The 25,206-nt window shown below is 57.0% G+C and overlaps 1 protein-coding gene across 6 annotated transcripts; it reads left to right on the top strand.

Moving 5' to 3' along the window:
- Positions 1-906: 906 nt before the first annotated feature.
- GPRC5C (G protein-coupled receptor class C group 5 member C) lies at positions 907-22,942 on the top strand. Of its 6 annotated transcripts, none has more exons than XR_009537697.1 (5): positions 907-931; positions 14,124-15,209; positions 17,928-18,022; positions 18,812-19,068; positions 19,983-20,118. XR_009537697.1 is itself a non-coding variant. In XM_060135217.1 (5 exons), exons 2-5 carry the CDS (start codon positions 14,156-14,158, stop codon positions 20,574-20,576), a joined length of 1,488 nt encoding a protein of 495 aa, XP_059991200.1. In that variant the 5' UTR covers positions 7,270-7,725; positions 14,124-14,155; the 3' UTR covers positions 20,577-20,599. The 6 variants fall into 6 exon arrangements, 5 of the variants coding, with proteins under 5 accessions (XP_059991200.1, XP_059991199.1, XP_059991198.1 ...); XM_060135217.1 differs by lacking the exons at positions 907-931; positions 18,812-19,068 and adding exons at positions 7,270-7,725; positions 20,388-20,599 and having other exon boundaries at positions 19,983-20,132; XM_060135216.1 differs by lacking the exons at positions 907-931; positions 18,812-19,068 and adding exons at positions 7,766-8,111; positions 20,388-20,599 and having other exon boundaries at positions 19,983-20,132.
- Positions 22,943-25,206: the final 2,264 nt, after the last annotated feature.

The following is a 25,206-nucleotide window of genomic DNA, read 5'->3' as shown; positions in this document are numbered from 1 at the left end:
GTTGCCCTTTCCAGCTCTAAAAGTCTATGATTTCATGGCAGGAGATCAAAACACCGGGCCTAAGCTTTACGTCCATCACTTGTGACCTTAGGTAGGCTCTCTTCCCAACTTGGCCTCCAGTTCCCACATGAGGATAATAAAACCAGGCATCATCTCAGGGGGCTTCTCTGAGGGCTCTCCCAAAACAGGTTAATCACGGGGGCTTAACTTTGTTGCAAATTGGGTTTGATTATGACCCTAGTCTTTTGTCAACCAAACTCAGTCTTCATACTTGGTTGTTTGCACTGCAGAATCAGATCTTCCCATCTCAATTTAAGAAGGAAGGAAGGAAGGGAGGGAGGAAGGGAGGGAGGGAGGGAGGGAGGGAGGGAGGGAGGGAGGGAGAAGGCTCTCAGAGGAAATCCATCATTGGATTTAAATTTGAGGGACTGCACCAGAATGCCAGTGGATGGGTTAATGTGGCAGAGTGGGTATGAGGACAAACTATAAGACTAAAGGAAAATGACTACAGGTTGTGTGGTGTGAGTGACAGCAAGAATGAAGGCTGTTGTAGCCAAGGGCTGAAGTATAGATTGTTTATGGCCAGTCCCCACTTTAGCAAAACCACAACTGCTATTAAGATACTCAGATGCACCATCAGTGGTTCTGAACTTTGTATGATGATTTGAACTCTGCCTTATCATCGGAGGGAAAGCAAACAGCACGTCTACCAAAGGGGCTGAAATTTCAGCTGCTGCCAGGCGTCCCGGAGCTCCATCACAGTCCCAGAATAGCGCAGCTCGGTTCCCAGCAGCCTCGGGCTGCACCGCAGCAGCTGGGCTTCCGGCAACGGAGCTGGAGTCGAGCCTCAAGCAGCGGCCGGAACAGCTGGGACCGAACTCCACCCAGATGCCAGCTGGCTGGCACTGCCCTGCTGGAGGTGCCACGTCTGGTGAGTGCAGGCAATTCTGGCTCTCCTGTGGCACCCTGACTCTCCCCCTGTCCCCTTGGGGTCCTGGCTGAGTTTGAGAGGACCCTCAGGGTGCCCCCAAATCCCAGGCGAAGGGGTGGGGGCAGAGACCGTGTCTTTTGAAGGCTTTGGGTCATCTAGGCTGGTGGCTGGCGAGGCTGATGAAGGGCAGAGCCGTCCTGAAGGTGGGCAGGCTGCGGTGAGCACAGAGAGGACGTGACCACAGCGGGCTGGCGGCCACCAGGAGAACAGGGCTGAAGAAGGGAGAAAGGGCAGAGAGGGAGACACACAGCCCAGCCACAGGCCAGGCAGCTGCCCAGTGCAGCGCTGTCGTGAGGCTGGTTTCTGAAGGCGATGGGATTGTTGGGAGAAGGAGAGGGGCTGAGAAGGAAGGCTGCAGACTAGACAGCTGGTCAGCTCTGTTTCCAACGTCCTTCTCCTGTACTGGCCCACGCAGAACCTTCATCTATTTATTCCCTCGGAAATCTTTTTTTTTTTTTTTTTTGGCTGCACTGCAAGCCATGCGAGATCTTCCCCGACCAGGGATAGAAAGTGTGACCCCTGCATGGAAGTGCGGACCGCCAGGGAAGTCCCCCTGGCAAATACTGATCGAGGCCCTGTCACGGGCAAGGATGGACCAGGTACACATCTCTCCCTCAAAGAGCTTACACCCTGGTTGAAGACATGAGACATGTACATAAACAAACATTCACACAGCAGAAAATGAGCTACATAAGAGATACGAAAGCGCTTTGGGACATAGAACAGCGAAGTTAAAACCAGTCCAGCAGAGTTAAAACCAGTGGGTTCTAATCCAGGGCTAGTCCCTTAGCCTTTATGAACCTCAGTTTTTTGGATTTTTGGGGTTTTTTTTTGCCGTACACGGGCCTCTCACTGTTGTGGCCTCTCCCGCTGCGGAGCACAGGATCCGGACGCTCAGGCTCAGCGGCCATGGCTCACAGGCCCAGCCGCTCCGCGGCATGTGGGATCTTCCCGGACCGGGGCACGAACCCACGTCCCCTGCATCGGCAGGCGGACTCTCAACCACTGTGCCACCAGGGAAGCCCGAACCTCAGTTTGAAATTGAACTCCTAGGGTTGTCAAGATCAAATATATATAAAAGACACGGAAAGTTGTACAGTGCTACACAGAGGTATAAACTATCATGGGTGTTGTTGCATTATTAGATGAGCCAGTGTTTGTGTGTCTCTGAGCTTCTTGGCCTGGGATTCTGGGAGGCGGGGATCTGAGTGTGGAGCTCAGGACAGCAGCCAGGCCAAGCCTAGACCCGGAGCCCACCCCTTCCCCCTAGAAAAGGCTGACGGCATGCCTCAGGTCTCAGCCCATCATTCCACCCATTTTATTATAGGTACAGAGCAGTATCCTGGGGGCTGCAGGGAAGGCTAGGCATGAAATCTGCTCCTCACTGAGCCTATCATGGAATTACAGAGGCCAGATATCTATGTATAAAATATAATTAACTGTGCAAAGCAGCACAAGATTGGCAAATTCATGCTAGAGGGGAAGCTTTGGGAGGGCAGAGGGAGGAGTTGTATGGGGTGGGGTCACCAGCAAAGGCTTCTGGGAGAAGCAGAGGCTTTAAAGGGGGAACAGTTTAGAGAGGCCGGGAAGGGGCACCCTGGATTGAGAGTGGGGGACATTGTGAGTGAAGCCACAGGAAGGTCAGTCCAGTGGCCAGACCCAGAGCTGACCTCTCAGGCTGCAGTGGCCGTTTCCTGTGGGGAAGAGGAGGGAGAGGAGGTGGCCAGTCCAGGTTGAATGCAGGCTGCAGGGGCCTTAAATGCTGGGCAAGGGAGTTAGATCTTTTACTCAGAGGGAGTGGGAACCAGTGACGACCTTAGGAGCCGAGAATGCCAGGGGGAAGTCAGTGAATGTCCCGCAGCAGAGGGGGTTTGCAGGTGACTGGAGGTGTCAGGGAACGGAAGGACGACTGCAGGCAGGGTGATTAGGTTGTGTGTGTAACCCCAGTGGGAGGGTGCGCGTGCCCTGAAATGTTCTCACAAGGGGGGCGTGGGGGGGTGTGAGGGGAGACTCTTCCTCAAGGAAGGGAAGGGGGACTAAACACTGCTGTGTACACATTTCTTTTCTGTTTTTGGAAGGGGCGGGTTGAGGGGCCTGAATCCCTGGACCCTGGTTCCTAGATTCACTCAGTCTATTGACGGAGGTTCTCCAGACCTGGGCAGCTCAGAAAATGCAGCTCTCTCCTTCTAACAGGGAGCTGGTTAGTGGCCACTGAGCCATGGGCAGGGAAGGGGGGAGAGGGAGAGGCAGATTTTGTGGTCACCATGGACGGGCTCAGCGTCAGGTGACATTCCGGCAGGTTCTGCCCTAGGCCCGCTTCCGGGCACCCTCCCAGAGGGGCCATCCATGGGCAGCGGGTTGTGGCGAATGGGTGTTTATCTCACCTGATCCCTGGCCCCTGGCTTCCTGCTTCTTAAGGGGCCACCTTGGTACCTGGGTCCTCTCAAAATGCCAGGTGGTATCAGGCTGCTCCAAGCCGGCAGTCCTAGGAGCTGAAGAGAAGAGGAAACTTAGCCAGACACCGCAGCCTGGGCAGGAACCAGTTAATGCGGAGCCTGGGAGCAAGGAGAGGTCAAACGCAAAATCTGTTTACCAGCTGGTTTGGGGACACCCAGCTGCCGAGTGCAAGATTCCAGGCACCTACCTGTCAGGGGGCCAAGAGCCTCGCCCTCAGCTCAGCGAGGGACTACGTCTGCTCCACGGGGGCCAGGGGGCCAGGCGGCAAGACCAGGGGCACTCAACCCTCTAGGGAGGGAGAGCCGGCCTCCCAGTTCCCGGAGGAGGAAATGGCTCCTGAAAGAGATTCTGCACACTGAACCGGCAATCCAGGACCCCTGCTACCCAGGCAATAGGGAAGCCCCTCTAGGGAGCAGAACTGACCTCGAGCACCCCCGGGGCCAGCTCACCTGCTCCTCCAGTGCCCCAAGTTGGGTTGCCAAGGCCCCTACCCTGCATTCTAATGCAGGGCGTTGCCGGCCCAGGGGAGGTGGTATCTGCAGCAGGTACTGGGCTTGCCAGCTTCCCAGGAAGGCCTGTGGCCAGTGGGCAAGGCAGGTACGGCCCTGTTTGCATGGTGGTTGCAGTGGTCCACCCCAGGGTGATGGGGAAGGTCAGCAGGGGGCTGCCCTCCAGGGGCCATGTCTCAACTCTTGCTGCTAGGGTTCAAACCATAGAATAAATGGATCTACCGAGTGTCAGGTTCGGTGCCAGATACCGGGAACAACAAAACGAGTGAGACGTGCCCCTGCTATTGAGAGGACAAGAACTGAGAAGGCTAAGATACACCGAGATAAATGATAAATAAACAAATGCACACTAGGCTGTGGGTAAACAGGGCAGCTCACCACGGTTCATTCTGGGGAAGGTGAGGAAAGCATGGCAGAGAAAGGGACATTGGAGCTGAGCTTTGAGGCAGGACAGGTTTTAAAAACCTTTGGTCAGACAGGGAAAGGGGGTTGGGGGAGGAAAGGAATAGCACAGGAGAAGCCCAGAGCATGGCACAGCGAGGCTACTACAAGAGTTTGGATTAAACACTGCTAGAACTTTTTTTTTTTTTTTTTTTTTTTTTGGCCGCGATGCATGGCTTGCAGGACCTTAGTTCCCTGACCAGGGATTGAACCCGCGCCCCTGGCAGTGGAAGTGTGGAGTCCTAACCTCTGGACCACCAGGGAATTCCCACTGCTAGGCCTTTTTAACTGTCAGGGGACTAAGGCTCAGAGGGGATGGACCAGGAAAGGAGAGGTTCATCACTGAGCATCTGAGTGTCAAGCTTGTGCGAGGCCCATCGTAGACATGGCTTCGTTGCAAGGATTGGGGGTGGTGCTATCCTGACCTCTTTATAGTAGAGGAAAGTGGGGCTCAGAGCAGTGAAGTGACTTGTCCAGGCCATACGACCGGCAAGTGGCAAAGTTGCACGCCACCCTGGGCCTTGTCACTAGCTTAGACTCATGCGGCTCAAAAAGGAATTGTTCCAATGCATAAAGATAGTTTCGATCAGCGGGCGGCCAACAGGAACTCACACACCGTGCTGGGAAGAAGGAGTACATTTGCCGTCCACACAATCCATTGATCCAAGATCTATCTGAACAGTGGGAAGGCAGTGTCCCTATGGGACCGCTTCTCAAAGTGTTACCTTTTGGGGAAGATGGGAGTTCATAAAGGCTTACGTGCCGATGTAAGCCTTGGGCGAAGGGTACCTGGGGGCGCAGATGAGTCTGCGGTTGGAGTCTTTGACGCAATGGCGCCTCCCACCAAACTTCTCTCCCGGCCACTGGCCATGTCCATCGGGACCCACAGCCGTCCAGCTCCCAGGGCTGGGGGTGAGGCTCTCAGGATCTCCACCCTCCAGTGTTCCTGCTATTGACAGGCCCTGGGGGATTAAAGCCAAGGGCACCAGGGATCCTGGAGCCTCAGAAGCCCCAGGTCGTCTGCCCCGAGGGCCTTCCTTTGTCTTGAAGGCGTATCCTGTTCCAGAGTGAGATGTTCCAGAGTGAGATGGGGCGGAAAGGGGGAGAGCAAACCGTTCTCAGAAAACGGCCCTACATTTCCACTGCCCTCAGGGCACAGGGCTGGCTGGGGGCGGAGCTCAGGCACTGAGGTGTCCAGGCCTGTTTCCAGACCACCGCCAGTGGGTGGCCAGGCACCGGATACCCCAACCTGGCCCCAGCCTGGGCCCGGAGGGAGGGGTGAGACTTGCCTCATGGGAGAAGTCTCTGGAGGGTGAAGGGGTTCTCCACGATCGAGACAGATCCCGAATTCCCCTGTGTCTCCCTGAGGTCACTTGTATCCTGGTCTCCCCACCCCTCTCCCCACCCCTTTCCCAGGCTCCTAGATCTGGCTTTAAACATATGCTAATGAGGGACCCCTCCCAGCAAACTTGTTTCAGCGTTGGTTGCCCAGCTGATGAAAACTAGTCAGAGGTTAGAGTGACTGATCTGTTTCGGGAAGGTCTGACCTGCTGCTCCCCCTTTCAGGGTGGGCCCCCCACTGCCTGGCCCTTACACAGGTCTGCACGTGCTCACGTCCGGTGTGTGTGTGCGCGGGGTCGTCCCTGAGATGCAGGAGGTGGAGTTATTAGGGGAAGGAGACCAAAGGCACAGCAATGCGCTCTTCCTCCCAACATTGAAAAGAATTGAAACAATTCAGTCCTCACGTTTTCCAGGCCAGCCAGAGAGGGCCAGGCGCAGGAAGAGATATAGGGTTCTAGAAAAGCAGGGCCTCACCGCCAGCCCAGGCTGCTAAGCAAACATTCCCTCCAGGAGTCCGAAAACTGGTGTGCGAGGGGAGGAGCCAGCGTGGGGTTTATCGCTCCGGCAGCTCCGGGTGATTCAGGGAGTTTGACTTCTGGTTGTCATAGATGGAAGCACGCAAACAAACAGCCCGGGAGGTCCCCTCCCCTCTGCCTGCGCCCTCCCCCACCTTGCTACCCCCAGCCCGAGACCAGCCGCCTCCCCCCACGATTCCCGCCCTCCTCCCGGGCGCTCCGGGCAGAACCAACACGCCCAGCCGCCCGCCCGGCCACCGGCTGACTCCGACCGCGCGCCGCTGGCGATCCCCCAGGCAACTCGGCGTCACGAGAACCAGCACCCCGGAGACCCGGCGCCCGGCCCTGCCTCCGCGTCCCCTGGGCCCCGGCCAGGCGCAACAAGCACTCCCTTCTCCGTGCGCCGCGGCCCCTCCGGGCCTCCGGCGCTTGCCAACTAGGCCCCGCTGCGTAGCCCACCTCCCGCGGAGCCCGCAGCCCTGGGGGAAGGCAGCGGGAAAATCTGTTTACTGGGCCGGGGTGATCCTAGGTTGGATTCGCTTCCCCATTTCTGCAGTTCCCCTTCTGCTGATTCCTGGGACCGGGGAGGAAAGGGGGGCAACCCGCTGACGCACCCCGGGATAGGGAGTGAGGTTGGGGTACGGGGAGGGGGGAACTCGAACTCGTGCAAAAGTCCCCGGGCGGCGGCAGGGGCAGGACTCGGTGGCCAGGCCAATGTGTCACGGAGCGCAGAGACCGCGGGGGCCGGGTTAAACACTGTACTTCGGGGAAGTGAACCGTGAAGGCTAATTAGGACAGGTCCGAACAGGGAACGGGGACACGGGGAGGGGAGCGCGCGCTAAGGTGGACCGTGTCCCGGCGATCGCAGGAAACCCAGGCGCCGGGTAGTCGGACCCAGGGCGACTTCTGCCCACGGTCCCGAGTGGTTCTGGGCCCGGCCCACGGCGTTAGGGGCGCGCGCGGTGGCGTTCCCACGCACACTTGGTGAGCCGGGTGCCGGGGAAGGATCGCGCGTGCAAGAGGTGGACGCTCGGTGTGTGGTGTGTCCACGTGTGCAAGCTCGGGGAGGGCAGAAGGCGCGACAAAGACAGACTTTGTATCTGAGTGTGCGCCTCGCTCTCGTCCGGAGCGGCGACCTGTGCCCCGCGTGTGTCTCACGGGAGAGCCAGGACGAAGGTGACAAAGACTAGGTGTCCGCCCCGGAGAGACGCACCAAGGTGGCCCCCGCGCGTGTTTGTGTGCGCGCGCGCTGGGACTCGCGGAGAGGGAGAGCCCGCCCGCGAACTGTGTTGGGCTGCACCCCAAACCGCTTTCCGGAGAGAAAACCGAGTCCCGAAAGTAAGTGCGCGTGAGTGTGCGCGCGCCCGCGTGCGGGGGCGTGGCAGTAAACAGCAGCAGCCCACAAGCCGGCCTGGCCAGAAACTCCGATCTCCCTCCCCTGCCGGAAAGTGCGTCTAGTCGCAGCCTGGAGGTGAGTCGGGGATGGGTGGGGGGAGGGCCGGCCGGGCTTTGTTACTGTGTAAGCGGATTGCACGTACCTGGAGCGCCGCGGGCGCCCGATAAGCTCCTCAATGGAGGTGATGTCACGGTGATGCAGGCGCCGGCCCACCCTCGCTGCGAGAAAGGAGCCGAGCGCGGGCAGAGGCCAGCGCGAGGGCGAGAGACGGAGCGCAGCCAGCTCCGAGTCCCGGGGAGAGGCAGGCCCTGCGCCCCGATCCCCCGCCTGAGCCCCGCCACTTCAGACCAGGGTTGGGCCTGGCCCCGCTCTCTGCGCCGAGTCCCTCCCACCCCCGCTCGCGCCCCGCCTGGACTTGGCCCCAGACGCCGCGCCGGAGCTGGGCCGGCGACGCGTCCCAGGTAAGGGCTGCAGCCTGCTCGCTCCGCCCTCCCCTCGGCCGCCGGGAAGAGTGGGGTCGGGCTGGTGGGGAGTGGGCGAGGGTTGAGGCCCAGGGGTGGCGAACCGGGGGGCGGAGGACACCGCTTCTACTTCGCTCGCTCGCAGAAACTTTCCAAAGCGGAGCAGGCTGGGGACTGGGGGTGTGGGAAGCCCGGCGCTGCGGCTCGGAGTTGGCGGCGAGGGAGAACTCCACGATCGGGGTCTCCAAGGACTACCCCCTCCTCCCTCGCAGCCTCTCTGCGTGACTCCGCGGCCAGTAGTGACTGGGGGGCCGGCGTCCTCTCCGCGGCCCGCTACCGTGGATGGGGAGGGCAGGTTTCTGGGACCTGAGGAAATGGGAGAGAGGTTGGCCCCCTGCTCTTTCTGTTCCGCCATCCAGGGGAGCGTGGGTGTGGACCCCGGTCCCGGCGAGAGGTATAGGGAGGGGAGGGCTTAATCTTCCTGCGGGACGTTCGGAACTTCGGTCAGTCGTAGGCCCTCTACCTTTGGCGGCGTGGCTTCTAGATCCCTTCTCTTTCCCCGCTCCTCCCTCACGCCCCACGGGGTTTCCTGCGCCCTTCCCAGCCGCGGAGGTGCAGTTGCGCCTCTCCAGCCCCAAACCCACAGTTTCAAATCCAGCAAAACGCAGTCATTGAAAAAAACCCACGCTCTTGATCCTAGAGCTCAGGGACCCGAATATGTTGAAATAGGGTTTTGTGCTCTTGGAGGTTCCCTGTCTGGGCCTTTATCTGTGGCTGGGGAAGGGCGTGCCGCAGGGGGGTGGGGCGCATTCCGGAGTGGCTTTCCAGAGCGGACCCTTGGGTTGAGGACTCACGTGTTTCAGAATGTTCAGGGAACTGGGAGCCGAATATCCACCCTCGGTGTGAAGGTCTAAGCCTGGGGTTCCTGGAAGCCCTCTACCCCACCCCCCAACTTGGGCTCTGAAGCAGCCCCGTACAGGTACAGGCATCTCCGACCCCTCTTCTTATTGGTTGGTTTAAACACCAGAGCCCCCTGAACAGAGGAGTAAGACGGCAGGACCTAACCGGGGGCGGAGAGGAAGGAGGAGATGGATGGGAGAAGGGGAGGATGTGGGAAGGCTGCCAGTGGGTCCATCCGTCTCTCTTCATGGGCTGCTGAGTGGCGGCAGACCCGGCAGGAAGGAGGCTCCTCTGTGGCTCTGCTTAGGCGCCTCGGAGAGGGGCCTCTACATGGTCGTGGCACCCTTGAAGGTCCCTGGCTGTGGGTCTGTATCTTACTCTGTCCCTTTGAGCCCAGGAGACAGACCAAGGCTGCAGTGTGAAGCTCGTGTTGCCCTTTTCAGGATGGTTCTCAGGCTTTCGTGTAGATGGTCGGGGAGTGAGGAAAGGTGAGAAGGCCTGGCTGCCTCATCCTTGCTGGGTGAAGCCCATTCAGGGCTGGCTGGGCCTCTGAGCCACCACTCTGCTGAGGTCTCTCTGCCTCCCCTGGGAGAGGGAAAGAGGGAGGAAGGGGATTCTGGAACTGGATTGGGCTGACTCAGACCTGAGCTGGGGACTGAGTGGCTGAGCCTAGGGAAAGGCCGATTTCAGAGGTGATTAAAAATACTTGTATAACTGATTCCAGGGAGGTGAAGCAAAAGGGCCCCTTTGTCCAGAAAATAATCTGCAGCTCGGCTGGGCTGCAGCCATGGTGTGGGGGGAACTCATGGGACTGAAGGAGGTCCCCCTCCTTGGTCCTACTGAGAACCTTTTTTTAAAAAAGATATTTATTTGGCTGTGCCAGGTCTTAGTTGAGGCATGCGGGATCTTTAGTTGCAGCACACGGACTCTTAGTTGTGGCATGTGGGATCTAGTTCCCTGACCCGGGATCGAACCTGGGCCCCCTGCATTGGGAGCTCGGAGTCTTAACCACTAGACCACCAGGGAAGTCTCCCCTACTGAGAACCTTAAAGCAGGAGACGTGACTCTAAAATGAAGAGGGCGGACTGGGATGGGGAGAAATGGGCACCAAATCCGTTCAGTGAATGCTTTTCAAATGCCTACTGTGTTCAGTGCAAGACTAGATGTTGCAGGGGATGCTAAGAAAAACAAGTCTTGTTCACTCCCCTCAGACCTTACAGCCAGGTAGGGGAGACGCCTATGCACACAATTCTAACGAGGCTCAGAAGACAGCCTGGAAGTGCAGGCTCTAGGGACCCTCAGGAGGGAGAGTCTCAAGGCAGAGCTGGTCTGTTTCATCCAAGTCCTTTCCCCCTTGGCCGCCATCTTCAAACACAGCATCCCTTGGCTGGCTGAATCTGCATTCCTGGATGGGCTGAGCTTTCTTTAAGTCTCCTGCTGGCCTCCAAGGGTCGCTGTCCCAGGCAGTGGACAAGAACCAGGCCCAATGGGTCCGATTTCCCCACTCGAGTTGGTGTCTGCCTGTCTCTCCACTCCCCCACTTTGAAGTTCCCATGTTGGTGGGACCGACAGGCTTGAAGGGTAAGGTCCGGGGCCAACAGCAAAGTGAGAAGGAAATTGGGGTGAGGGCTGTGAAGCTTCTCTGGCCCTGGCCCCAGTTCTTATGAGGTGTTGGATTCTCGCAAGGTACAGGCAGGTATGGCTCTAAGAGCAAGACAGACCAAGAAGAGGGATTGACACAGTGGTCGCAGGCTAAGTGGGAGCGGCTTTTGTAATGACGTGGCTGTTACAAGATTCGAACTTGCAGCGTGGACTTAGCATCCTTTCCCCCACATCCAGCCAGGCCTTAGACTTTATCTGGGAAAAGATCTCCATTAGGCCTTACCTTTGGCCTTGGTCTTTATAGTGGGGGATGAATGTGTCCTCAACAAATCGATTGCCTATGCTTTTTTTGCCAGACTTAAATCTTAAAGCACAACGCTGGTTATGCCCTCATCATTTAAAAAACAGCCGTCAGTGGCTCCCCACTGCCTTTATTATTTATTTTTTAACATCTTTATTGGAGTATAATTGCTTTACAATGATGTGTTAGTTTTTGCTTTATAACAAAGTGAATCAGTTATACATATACATACATATGTTCCCATATCTCCTCCCTCTTGCGTCTGCCTCCCTCCCACCCTCCCTACCCACTGCCTTTAGAATCAAGCCCTAAACTCCTTCCCTGTAGTGTCTCTAATCTGTAGCCAGCCAGCTGCAACCTCCCTTTACAGACTCAGTTCATATTTGGTGAAGTTGATTAGAAACTGAACAAAATGCTGTTGGGAGGTGTTCTTCGCTCTGTCTTTTCTGACCCCTTCAGCTGGGAAGAACTTCCTCCTCTGTGTTCCTGTAGCACTTTTCTCTCCCCAGAGGTAAATTCTTTTGTGTGACACTTACCTTGTTCTTCTTTGGGTAGTTTTCTTGTAGACCTACCTTTTGGACTGTGTTTGTTCATCTTTGTATTTTCCACTGTGCGTCTAGGGGAACTACTGGGCCCGGTCCCCCTAGACGCACAGTAAATATTTGCTGATTTGGAATATTTGTCTGTTCTGACCTGGGGACCCGGCGGAGGGAGATGGGACGAGCAGCTCTTGAAGATGTGCAGATTGCCGGAGGCTAAGTCTGAGTGACCATTCTCAGGGTTCATACCACATCTCCAGCTTCACCCCAAGGTCTAGCTGTTTTGCTGTGCGCCAGAAATACTCATGAGGGAGTTGAGTGCCTAGGACCCCGTAGCACGGTATCCATTAATTATCTCCCGGAGTGGTTCAATATTCCTTATCCCTTAGCCCTCTCCGATTCCTCTTTTCTCTTCCCAGCCCTTGTAAATAAAGTACAGTTTGTGCTTTATTGATTTACTGTTACACAAAGTCCCCTACAAGAGCTTATTTAAATCGTGATGTAGGGAAAACATGCTTTTGCATTGGAAGTCGAGAGAAACTAGCTGCGTTACAGTACCATTTATGTAGGAAAACAATAATAAATTCACACAGGAGTGTGAATTTATTAAAAGTTAATGGTAAGGCTTCCCTGGTGGCGCAGTGGTTGAGAGTCCGCCTGCCGATGCAGGGGACACGGGTTCGTGCCCCGGTCCGGGAAGATCCCACATGCCACGGAGCCTGCACAATCTGGAGCCTGTGCTCCGCAGCGGGAGAGGCCACAGCAGTGAGAGGCCCGCGTACCGAAAAAAAAAAAGTTAATGGTAGGTGTTGTTTGGGGAAAAGCAAGCTTAATTGGCAGACGAGGTTGTAGTTGGGAAGGCTGAGAGACCTAAAATGCTTTCAAGGAGCATATGTAGAGGATATCTTACAGGACTTGGAAAGTTGTTGATCTTTATTCTGTCAGTTTCACTTAATTTTGAGTTTTATTTCCTCTGACTTAGTAGCAGCGTCCTTCCCTTTCTCAATCATGGAGAGACAGTTCTGTTTGCCTGTTATATATTAACTAACCAGGAATGGTGAAAACATTAAGGGCTTAGCGGTGTGCAAATCTACACTCCACCTCCTAAAGGGAAGAAAGAGGTGGTGGGGAAGTTGGATCATGCCATTCCCCTCCCAGCCACTAGTGGTCACTATCAGCCCAGGAAAGCTTGGTTGCTGTCTTTCTGGAAAGTTCCTGGGTCCAAGAAGTGAGAGAGGAAGAGACGGGGTTACACCTAGTTACTTGAACATAATAAGGGGTGATTTAAATGTGGAGTCCCTGCATTTCATAGAATTTTGGAATTTATGACTTGCTTTTTAGAGCATTTAAATTTTCTGTCCTCCAGGTAAATTTAAAGTCTTTGAGTAGAAAACTCACTGATTTGGTCTTTAATTTCTCTTAACCTGCCACACTCTTTACCTCCACTTCACACAGGGAAAATCCAGCTGGTACTGAAAGCAGGGGTTTGGTTTTCTTTGGTGCCAGTCTACAGCATTTAGTAAGGCTGCTGTCCGGGACCGGTCCAGTGAGTCGTTGCAGTAGTAAGTTACCTTCCTGGTGTGAATAAAAGACATCTTTCTTGCCTTCTAGCTACAGTGCCTCAACTGTAGATGTGCCTCTACACATTATAGATTAATTTCTTCCATTATAGATTAATTTCTTTGGGTTTTGCTTTGCCCTTGCCTGGTTCTCGCTTTTAAAATGTTAATGCCTCATAGGAGGATTTTTGCATTAAGTCATTAACTCCCTAGCTGGGAAAGTGGTGGATTTTTTTTTTTTTAATATTTATTTATTTACTTGGTTGCTGTGAGTCTTAGTTGTGGCAGGCGGGCTCCTGAGTTGAGGCACGCGAACTCTCAGTTGCGGCATGCGTGTGGGATCTAGTTTCCTGACCAGGGATTGAACCCAGGCCCCCTGCATTGGGAGCACGGAGTCTTACCCACTGTGCCACCAGGAAAGGCCCAGAAATTCGTTGATTTTATTCTTGCGACTCTAGCAACTGAGCTTCCGAAGAACTTTGGATTCTGAGGAGAAGCGTTGGCACTAAAAGCCGTAAAATGAAGGGCAGAAAAGGGCAGTGGTAGGGAGGCGTCAGGGGAAAAGTGTTGATACATACAACTTTTCAATCATCTCTTCACTTTCTCTGGTTGCGGTTTGCACCTGTTACAGGTGCTTGTGAAATACTCGCTGAATGAATGAATGCGTGGCTGATTTGCCGTAGACTTAGGCGTCACGGGGACGGAGTGGAGGGGCATGGTGTCTGGCCATTTGAACTCTGGAAGTCCCGGGACAGAGAGGAACTGAGTGCTGAGTGAACTTGCTCGCAAACCTCAGCCCCCAGCCCACCTGCAAGAGCTCAGGGAATATCTGGGCCCAGGTTATGATTTGGGGGAGGGGGAGGGGCCTGAAAATTCAGCACAGTTTCCTTCTTTTCCATGACAGGGAACAGGGATCACACTTGGGTTTCATCTCATTTGCCTCTCTGGTCACTTGGTACAAGGCCCAGGAGTTCTGTGTTAAGAACGATTCTGAAGCCCAGAGGCACAGACAAGATCAGTGTGCCGTGGTTCAGGATGGGGGCGACGGCACCTCGTGTGTCAGAGTCTGCCCTGGAGGACTGATTGTGCCTTTTCTCCCCTCCGTCTCTAGGGACCCAGCTGGGGCCTGGCCTGGGAGCCAGGATGGCCATCCAGGAAGCGGTGCTGATATGCCTGGGACTGCCTCTCCTCCTACTCCCAGGGGCCCGGGCCCAGAACCACGCCCCAGCTGGCTGCAGCCCGGACCTCAACCCCCTCTATTACAACCTGTGTGACCGCTCTGGGGCTTGGGGCATCGTCTTGGAGGCAGTGGCGGGGGCGGGCATCGTCACCACTTTTGTCCTCACCATCTTCCTCGTGGCCAGCCTCCCCTTCGTGCAGGACACCAAGAAGCGGAGCCTGCTGGGGACCCAGGTGTTCTTCCTGCTGGGGACCCTGGGCCTCTTCTGCCTCGTCTTCGCCTGCGTGGTGAAGCCTGACTTCTCCACCTGCGCCTCTCGGCGCTTCCTCTTCGGGGTCCTGTTCGCCATCTGCTTCTCCTGCCTGGTGGCCCACGTGTTGGCCCTCAACTTCCTGGTCCGGAAGAACCACGGGCCCCGGGGCTGGGTGGTCTTCGTCGTGGCCCTGTTGCTGAGCCTCGTGGAGGTGATCATCAACACGGAGTGGCTGGTCATCACGCTGGTGCGGGCAGGGGGCGGCGAGGGTGGCCCTCCGGCCAACGGCAGTGCCAACTGGGCCACCGCCTCCCCCTGTGCCATTGCCAACGTGGACTTTGTCATGGCGCTCATCTACGTCATGCTGCTGCTGCTCTGCGCCTTTACGGGGGCCTGGCCCGCCCTGTGCGGCCGCTTCAAGCGCTGGCGGAAGCACGGGGTCTTCGTGCTGCTCACCACGGCCACCTCCATCGCCATCTGGGTGGTTTGGATTGTCATGTACACCTACGGCAACCGGCAGCGCAACAGCCCCACGTGGGATGACCCCACGTTGGCCATCACCCTCGCCGCCAATGCCTGGGCCTTCGTGCTCTTCTATGTCATCCCTGAGGTCTCCCAGGTGACCAAGCCCAGCCCGGAGCAGAGCTACCAGGGGGACCTGTACCCCACCCGGGGCGTGGGCTACGAGACCATCCTGAAAGAGCAGAAGGGCCAGAGCATGTTTGTGGAAAACAAGGCGTTTTCCATGGACGAGCCAGCCTCAGGTGGGTCATGGGACATCCTCCCCAGGTGCCCTTTTATTTTACTTTTTTAGTTTTTAAAAATTTTTGGCCACACCATGCAGCCTGTGGGACCTTAGTTCCCCAGCCAGGGATTGAACCTGGGCCGCCGCAGTGAAGGTGCCGAGCCGAGTCCTAACCGCTGGACCACCAGGGAACTCCCCCCAGGTCCCCTTTTATTCCAGGTGGTTTACTGCAGGACAGGGGGCTGGTCTCCTGGGCAAAATGGGAGGTTCCTGAGATTATCCAGAGTTTTCTGCCTTAAAGTCCCTAAATTGCATATTTAAAAAAAAATTCTTTATTTCTTTTTGGCTGCGTTGGGTCTCTGCTGCTGTGCGCGGGCTTTCTCTGGTTCCAGCGAGCGGGGGCTACTCTTCATTGCAGTGCGCGGGCTTCTCACTGCGGTGGCTTCTCTTGTTGCGGAGCACGGGCTCTAGGCACACAGGCTTCAGTAGTTGCAGCGCGTGGGCTCAGTAGTTGCAGCACGCAGGCTCTAGGGCACGCGGGCTTTAGTAGTTGTGGCGCGTAGGCTCAGTAGTTGTGGCTCTAGAGTGCGGGCTCAGTAGTTGTGGTGCACAGGCTTAGTTGCTCCGAGGCATGTGGGATCTTCCCGGACCAGGGACTGAACCCATGTCCCCTACGTTGGCAGGTGGATTCTTAACCACTGCGCCACCAGGGAAGTCCCCTAAATTCCATTTTTTTAAGGATTTTTTTCCTATACTCGCGCAATTCATGAATATATTTTCATTGTAAAATTTTACACATTACAGGTAAAATTTCCCTCCACTGTCAGTTCTACCCCATTCCCTCCTGTTCTGTCCCCAGAACTGATCACTGTTGGCTGATAGTTTCCTGCCTCAGTTTCCTCATCTGTAAAATGGGGATAATAATGGTTCCTGTTTCATAGGATTCTTTTGAGGATTCAATTATTATCCTTCCAGAGCTTGTTTTTCCATTATGTACATATCCATAGTCTTAGTTTCCTCTTAAAGTCTTTTCAGTTCAGAAGTTTTTCTTTTTCATAAAATCGCATGTGCCACATGCTGATCTAAGCAGCACCCGGTACCCGACAGCCAGCTCGTCCCTGAGCTCCTGCCCCGGCTCTTTGTTAATGGCATGGGGCTCTCCTGAGGTGTTAGGCAGCCCCAGAGCCTTGGTGGTTGGAGCCGAGGGCGCCTTGGAGGTGGAAGTAGCAAGAAGGCAAGAGAAGCCCCTGCATCCTGGGCCGAGCCCCCGGCGGAAAAAGCTTGGGAGGCAGGAGGGGGTGGGGGTGGCCATTCTCCAGGAGACTTGGCCAGACGTGCTCCCAGCTCCCTAAGGAAGGAGCCTCTTTCTGGCATTTGTTCATCGTAAGGACCACTAGCGTTTATTGAGCACACACTGAGTGTCAGGCATTGAGCCTTTCCGGATGTGCCCTGTGGCATGCGTCTCACGTGCTTTCTTAGCCGGCTGGATACAGCCCCTTCGTCTGCTGTGACCCGGAAAGCCTGGACGCTGACCCCCTACTCTGCTGATCGAGGAGTTGGGGGCTTAAGACTTGACCTGCCTGATTGTTGAGCACTACCTCTGGGACCTCTGCCAGGGGTCAGAGGCAGAGGCAGAGGCAGAGGCAGGGGAGGTTTCAGAGTCAGAACTCTCTGCCTTTTTTTTTCTCTACAAGCTGCGATCCCTGTAGTCTCTGCCTTGGGGAAAGGAGTGATCCTCACCCTGCCAGGCACTGACATTTGACCTGCCCAGTGGCGTGGCCCCTGGCATCCGCACAGCCTGGTGCCAAGTGAGGGGGGAAGGTGCAGTTGGTGAGGCTTGGGGACAAATGTTGGGAGGAGCCTCGGCGGCCCCCACCTTTGCTGTCACCCGCTGGCCAGAGAGCCTTTGTCCTCAAGGCAAACACTTCTGGGGCTGTAAGGGTTTTTTTCCCTTTTATTTTATTTTTTCTAAATGGAAAAATCAATTGAGTGAGCCCAGCACTTAGGAAGCCCTATAGAGTTGTGGTCCCTTTAGAGCCGCAGGGCCGTCAGCCGGCAGGAGACGGGCATCCGCTGCCCCGGCCCTCGCGGCTCAGCCCTCTCTCCGGCCCCCAGAATTGGCCAGCAGCTTTCCTCCGACCCAGCGCCCAGCAGCGTAGGACAGATCGGGAAATCAACACCCCGGAAGGCACAGGGAAGTGTTCCCAGAGCTGAAAGTAGTTCTGGAAACTTGCCAGGGGGCCAGAGGACCGGATGTACCTGCAGTCCCCCCGGTGGAGCTCTGGGTCCTGGGCAGACAGCACCCAGCCCTGCCCCATGCAGACTCTTGGGCAGTGGGGTCTCTGCTTATTTACCCTGGCGCCTGGCAGCTGGCCCACAGCAGGAGAGGCCAGAGCTGGAGGCTGGCCATCTTGGAAGGCGGCCGAAGGTCCATGTGCCCCTCTTGGCCTCTGGCCCCAGAGGGCGGAAGGGGATGTGAAGGTTGCTGACGGGACGTTTTTTCGGTGGGAGGGGTCTCATGCTGCAGGGAAAGCCCCAGGGGAAGGCGAGCGTTGTGCTCTCTGTGCATCTAAACAAAGTGATGCTGGGCTCCACGGGGTGGGGTACACCCGCAGCCTCACCCCCAGGGCTGGCCTAGCCCCCTTTTCCCCTCTCCCTGCCTCCTGGGGAGCCTTGCCTGAGAGCAGGAAAGGGAGCTTAAAGCCCAGCCCGGAACAGCTGCTATGTCTCCTTGCAGCTAAGAGACCAGTGTCACCGTACAGCGGGTACAACGGGCAGCTGCTGACCAGTGTGTACCAGCCCACTGAGATGACCCTGATACACAAAGCCCCGGTGAGTGGGGTGCCCGGGTGTGCAGGGTGGGTGGCAGCGGGAGGGAGAAGGCAGGCTCTGCATCCGATGCGTCAGCCTTCGGGAGCCCAGGACCCCAGCTCCCGAAGCCTTCCTCCTGGGGTTGATGCTCCCGCTACCTTTCGCGACACTGTGGCGGGACCTGTCTGCCCCGTGTCATCGGGGTGTCAAACACCCACTGAGGACAGCTGCTCAGAACAGTCTCTCTCTGAGCTGGTGGGAGCTGCCAGCTTTCCCCTAAGCAGCTTAGGGAGGGACAAGGGGGGGCCTCAGCCAGGTAGGTACCATTCGTGGTGGACCGAGGACCACAGGGCAGGTCTGGGTAGGTATTAGCTGCTCCACCACAGCTGTCCCAAGAGGCTCTCCTGCTCCCTTCCCCCCACCAGCAGGCAGCAGCTCTCGACCTTACACCTCCCCTGGGCCCTGGAAACCAGATGCTCCATTAGCCAAGGGAGGGCGGGTGGGAACAGGAAGCCGGTGGGTTAGTCTTACTCACTCCTATACGTGCCTCCTCCCCGGCTGGCTGACAGTTGCTCTTGGGGAGACCCCTCGCTCTCCGGAGCCTGAACCTGCAGCTAGGTCCCAGGAGAGGGAGGCTGCGGCCAGGAGCCAGGATAGGCCGAGGAATGAATCTCTGAAGGGCACAAGCACAGTTTGCCGGCCCCCAGACACCCAGGGTGCCCCACCTGGCCACCCCTCACCTGTGTGCATGGAGTCGTGCTTCTTCAGGAAGGAGCTGAACTAATCGATATTTTCTCACGATGGCTCCAGAAACATGGTCCCTCGACCCCCAGCGTTACCATCCCCCGGGAGCTTGCTAAAAAGGCACAAGGGCCAGCGGTGTGATGGAGCGAACAGTTAGCATCTCTTCAGTGATGTCACCTTGATAACTTGGCGTTATCCAAGCCATGATGGGAATAACCGCCCACAGAGATCTGCCAACATTACAGATCAGGGTCGTGAAACATTCACCAGCTCACCGCGGGGTGGGGCCCCCTAGGCGTGGCTGTGGCTTCATAAACAGTCAGGTGATTCTGACACACAGCCAGGTTGGAGAACCCGTCCTCGATCTAGATGTTCCAGGAGCTACATGGGGAGGGGGAGTTGGAGATGGTAAATGGGGTGGGAGGACCACCCGGGTCTGAGTGGGTTCAGAAGGCAGCTTGGGGCCCTGGAGCTGCGGGGGTTTGGTAGCAGCTGTGTGCCTAGGGATGAGGCAGGTGAGGCCTGGCGCTCACCTTCCCTCCAGGGTGGGACCTGGGACCCATGCCCCAGCCCCACCCACACAGGAACAGGACCAACGCAGCTCCGACCAGGATCCAGGCAGAGACTTTGGATTTTAAGTCTCCAAAACTTAAAACTCTCAAACCCCAAACCATTCGGGGTTTAAGTCTCTAAATCAGACTGCTGGATGAGAAACGTGTGACACGCCTGGGGCCTGACAGAAGGGTGTTCTGGGCCCGGCACACCAGCCGGTGATGCTGTTGGGGGGGTGTAATGCCACCAGGGGTACTCAGCTAAGAGTCTTGGAGGAAGGGGGCCTGGGAGCGTAGCCGGGCGGGTCACAGAAGCCCTGTGTGTTTCACTCTCTGTTGGGCCCCAAGGTTTAGGGAGTGGGACAGGGCTTGAGAGGAAGATCCTTTTGGAAAGAGCCGTCCACTGTGTGAAGCCCCAGGACCATCGGAGGTGACTGGGAGCCTCATTTCCATGCCCAGAGGGTGGCCCTCTGCAGGGTGAGATAAGGGGCTGGAGGTCAGAGGTCAGCTCCTCCATTTCCAGACTCGGAGTCATCCATCCCAGGCCCGGCTGGAAGGGGGCGGAGGGGGAGGGCAGGGAGGGAAGGGGGAGCTGGCAGGCGCAGCCCTGCAGGAAGCGGAGTGGGAGTGTGTGGGCATCCGCCCGGGCAGAACCCAGCTGTGACACCGCCTGTTCTTCCTTCCAGTCGGAAGGAGCTTACGACGTCATCCTCCCGCGGGCCACTGCTAACAGCCAGGTGATGGGCAGTGCCAACTCCACCCTGCGGGCCGAAGACATCTACGCAGCCCAGAGCCACCAGGAGGCCACCCTGCCGAAGGAAGACAAGAACTCCCAGGTCTTTAGAAACCCCTACGTGTGGGACTGAGGCGGCACCAGGAGGAGGCGGGAAGATCTGGGGACCTGACCCGGGCGAGGGTCTTCCTGGGAGCCCGTGCTCTCCCCTCCCCCTCCCCCTCGCTGGCTCAGGACAGGTCAGGGCCTCAGCCGGGAGGCCCTCCCCATCTGCCAGTGTTCGGCTGGGCGTCCCCGGGCCCCTCACCCACTCCTCAGTGTCTGTGGAGTCCAGGAGCCAACTCCGGCTTCGTGTCAGGGTCACCTGGCTTCGTGTCAAGGTCACCTGCGGCGGCCACGCTCCAGCCAAATCGTGTTCTTCCTGGGGTGGCGGCCAGTCAGCACCTACGTTCTCTGGAGTCTTCAGAGAGATTCCTGCAACCTTGAGAGATGTCTCAGGCGCTTCTGTCCCGGGTCTTGCTCCTCTGTGAGGGGCAAGGGTGCCTAATAAACACGTTTCTGCTTTATTAACCCTTCTTCTGGGAATGTCGTGTCTGATCTGGGCTCTGGTGTCTGATCCGCCCCTCCACCCTGGCCTGTGGGTGTTTCCTCTTTCTCCTCCCCCGCTCTGAATCCAGCTCCCAGGAAGCCACTGCTGGGTTTTCCTTCTGTGCCACGAAGTAGCTGACACCTCTCCCCAGGGAAGGGTTCTTCAGCTAAGCCTGGGTCCGTGTCCTGTGCGATCAGCGTGGACCTCTGGGCCCGGCTCCTGTCTCGGGTCTCGTGCAGCATCTGGGCTTATGTGAGACGAGGCAGCTTTCCTCTGGGATCCCCTCCACTGGGGCCGGGGCCGGGGGAGTTCTGTGGAGGGTATTTGAAGGGAAGATGGGCTGGCTTCAGCCCCTTTAGTGGGAAGGGTGGTGCAGATCCGGCAGTGGATGGGGTGCAGGGCCACTGCTCCGTCTCTCAGATCACACTGTGTGTGTGTGTGTGTGTGTGTGTGTGTGTGTGTGTGTGTGTGTGTGTGTGTGTGTGTGTGTGTGTGTGTGTGTGTGTGTGTGTGTGTGTGTGTGTGTGTGTGTGTGTGTGTGTGTGTGTGTGTGTGTGTGTGTGTGTGTGTGTGTGTGTGGCTGGGAGTGATTCGCAGAGGACCAGGACCTGTTTTCAAAGGTGGGAAGGGGCGGAGCAGGTTCTGGTAGGTTTCACTCCTGGGCAGGAATTTAAATGCCCATTTGCTCAGTCCTTTATGGTAAAACCTTTCCACAGTGGCTCATTTGAATCCTCGGGGCTGCCCCTGAAAGATGGGTAGGACAGTAAGTACTTTCTCTCCCTTTTCCAGAGTCAAAATCCCAGAACCAGACCGTTTTCGGGTTAGACAGGGCCCTGGGGGTAAGTGATCAAAGTAGCTCTCTCACCGCCTCTGACAGGTAAGCAGACTGACCCAGAGAGGCCACAGAGCCTCTGGAAGTGGCCATGCTGAGACTGGCCAGGCTTTCCCAAGACTCTGGCTTGTAGCGGGTCCCGGTGGCCTGGGTTCAGACGTGCAGTGGTGCTCTGACCCTTTGCAAGGGGCTGGCCAAGTCGGCTCCTCACAGGTTTGGGAATGTTTCTCCCCAACTCGCCAGAAGCTATTTTCTGACACCGGTTGTAGGGAAAAGATGTTTCTGTTGGAAGAGGGGAGAAAGGTTGCTGGAAGAAAAAAAAATCAAACTTCTCCTTCGAAGTCAGATTGCACCAACTCCCCTGGAGACTCAAACCCTTTTATTAGTTGTTCAGACACTTGTTCTTTCTGGTTACTTTAGGCTCAGACCCCGAAAAATAATACAAGATGGTAGACGCCCTCTTCCCTGGACCGCACGTCGTTCTGCTGTCCTCATTCCTCTGTGTCCAGGCTGGGCAGGGCCCTTGTCACTGGAGCGGGAAGGGCCCGGAGGCCACCGATCTGGAACAGTGGAGTCAGGGGCCATGTGAAACCCTGGGGCATGTGGCTGGGGCATGTGGCTGGGGCTGTGGTCCCCGCCCCCGCAATTCCTGCCCAGCCCAGCCTCTCCTGGTCCCCAAGTGACCTGAGACCACAGGAGCCGTCTGCAGACACCCAGCCTCCCTCTGGATGCCCTCCCCCGACATCACAGCCCCTGTGCCCCCTGCCGTGGGTGTCCAGATGGTCATCCTTCCTGGCCATCTTTCGGTTCCAGCCTCAGCCAGTCCCGCCCTGCTCCAAGGCGAAGCCAAACCGTGGCGAAGGTGGCCCTTGCCCTTCTCACCTGCGCCTCCTGCCACCACCTGGACCGTGGAAGGCCGCTGAGCTGGGCAAAGCTCACTCGAGACCCGGACAGATCGTGCCTCTCTTCCTGGCCTGCGGGTCCTGGATCTGAGCCCCTCTGCATCACCACCTGATACCTTCATTGAACTAGGTCCCATCAAGACACAAGGTAGGGGCTAGGGCGGCATTCTCAGGGGTCGATTGAGAGTCCTGGGCCAGATGGACCGGGGTCTAGGCCTCTCCCAGGACTGAGACTTGTGGGACTGGGCGCAGCCCCTTAGGTACGAGGTGTCCATTTCCTGGCGGGCAGATGGCTAGGCTTCTGCCTCACCTTGGGCACCTCGACAGCGCTGGTGCTGTCATCATCTATGACAGGCTCCACCAGGTCCTGATGGCCACCAAGGGAAGTGGGGGCGTCCTGGCGACCTGCATGATGCTGGCACTGGCAAAGATGTGCACACAGCTCCAGACTCGTGGGAACGAGATCTCTGCAGTGTCTCCTTGGCCTCCTGCCCTCGGGTACCAGAGCTGGCTCCTCCAAGGGGCTCAAGCCAGGTGTGTCCCCAGAGCTCACCTCTGCCTGCTGAGACGAGGCAGGATGAGCACAACGCAGGCGCCCTCACCCCCACCCCAGCGCCACCCTCCTGCCCCCAGCACCTGCGCCTTTGTCACCAGCGTGTTTCTCCAGGGCTAAGTTGGGTGAACAGGCCCTGCAGAGAGCAGGGCTGTACCCCCGAGTGTGACGACCCCCTCCCCATCCACTGACCCTTGCCCTGGACTGCCCAGTTCCATGAATGGAGTATTAGTTACTCTGATGGAAGGGGAGGGGGGAGCTCTGAGCACCCTCGACTCCTTGTGATCTAGGTTAGTAGCCCCAAATCCCTCACGGTGAATAAAGGCTCTATCTCGCTTTTCGAGCTGATAGTCTCGAGTGAGTCCTGGCAGTGCCAAGGGGCCACGGGGAGCAGCCTGCAGTGAATGTGGGTTTGTTCAGAGTCTGAGTCCCCTGGAGGCCTGCGGGCGAGGCCGGGGAGGGATGGGCTCCTGAAAGATGCAAACCTGCCCAGATTCAAGAACACCCCGTGGCCCTGCTTCCTCCAGTCTATGGCCAAGTGAAGAAGACAGAAGTGTTCCAGCTGCATCACAAGCCTTGAATGGAAAAAACCAGAATAGGCCAGAACCTGTTGCAGGTGACGTCAGGCCAACACCTTGGTAAACGGCACCCCCATTTCTGTCAAACCTTGTAGCTCGGGGCGGAGTAGTTTGGACTTAATCACTGCTCAGGATTACATGACCTTATTCTCTGTGAGGAATCACTACCACAGAATCCCTGTGTGTTCATTAAGAATTTGTCTGGGATTTATTAATATATATTTTTAAATCCAGCTCCTTGCCTTCTAGACCAACAAAGGCTGTCTGATTCCAACTAAATTTTTTTCTTGGTTGGGGATTTGTTCTAAGGGGAAACCAGGCCTCCCAAACAGGCCAAGCCCAAGGTCACTGTCTCCCCACACACCCCCTCTCCCCCCAAACACAAGGCCTGGTGATGCAGGCATGGGGCAAGAGAGGGGACCCACCTTTATCATAATCTTGCTGCTGCCTGGTGGGCTGGTGGGGAGGGAGGTGGGAGCACCATTGGGTAAACTTCTGGGCTCATGGGAAGGTGGGTGGGAGCCAGGTATAACTAATACCTCCCTTGAGTCAGGAGGACCTGCCAGATGCCACGCCCAGCATTCAGTTTACACATGTGGTTTCTGAACTCTTCCAGGGTAGCTCACAGTTCCTGTAAGAGCGAGAAACAGGTTAAGTGACTTGCCCACAGTCACGCAGCTAGTTAGGGTCCGTCAGCCCTCCAATCCGTTCTCACCAGGTCCAGCACTTCTAGCTCCGGGGGACCCGCGGTGCTCAGGCACAAGTGCCAGCGACCTGACTTTGTTTCCCGTCTGCCGTCTGCACTCTGGGCCCTCTTAGATGCTGCAGCCCCCGCTCGCAGCAGCCGCATGAATTATTTAGCATGTGCACCAGCCCGGTAATGCTCTGACCGCATCCCCCTAGGGCTCAGGGCGGGGCTCTGACCTCGGTCTCCTTGAGGAAAGGCTGCTGAAGGGCGGAGGCTGGGACGTGGGTCCCTGTGGGATGTGGGTGACCGAGGGGACATCAGTACCCTCAGGGAAGTGGGTGGGGGCCAGAGCCCAACTGCCCTTGTAGCCGGAGGCAACTCTGCAGAGGGGAGAACGCACCCCAGGAATCAGATGGCCACGGGTGCGGATCCAGGCTCTGGCTTACTAACTTTGTGACTCTGGGCAGCCCTCTTGACCCTCCCTCAGCTTCCTCATCTGTAAAATGGAAGAGCTAACACTCTGAGTTCGTATTTAGTGCTGAGCTTCTCAAGGTCACTCCGTGGAAGTGAGTGCCAAGGATACGCATCCAGGAGCTAGCTGCCGCCTGTCTCCTGCCCAGGCAGGCTGCCCTCCAGGCCACATTTCACCACCTTCTGCCACATCTTCTCTTTCCTCTGCTGTCCCTCACGGGTGCCCAATGGGCGGGACAGCAGGTTGCTGGGATTGGAGGGAGACCCCAAGGAGAGGGACAGACCCTTGGCAGAACCCTGACCGGCAGGGGTCGGCAACCGAGGTGTTAAGAGGGTCACCTGGGCACAAGAATTCAAGAAGAGCTAAGGCTGAACTGCTTTCAGTCCGTAAGCAAATGCTTACTAAGCCCCTACTCCGGGGGCCTAGCAAGAGCGGATCCCTGCCCGCTGGGGGCTCACAGCCTAACTCCTCCTTCCCCAGGTCAGACCCAGGGGCTGAAGTGGACGCGGTGATGGTGGGTTCCATCCCGGATCCAAGCTGGCATTAAGCAAGCGGATCACACT

Source organism: Lagenorhynchus albirostris, chromosome 20, assembly GCF_949774975.1.
Source record: "Lagenorhynchus albirostris chromosome 20, mLagAlb1.1, whole genome shotgun sequence".
Taxonomy (NCBI): domain Eukaryota; kingdom Metazoa; phylum Chordata; class Mammalia; order Artiodactyla; family Delphinidae; genus Lagenorhynchus; species Lagenorhynchus albirostris.
Note: the sequence above shows the minus strand (reverse complement) of the source record. Positions and strands in the feature narration are given on the sequence as shown.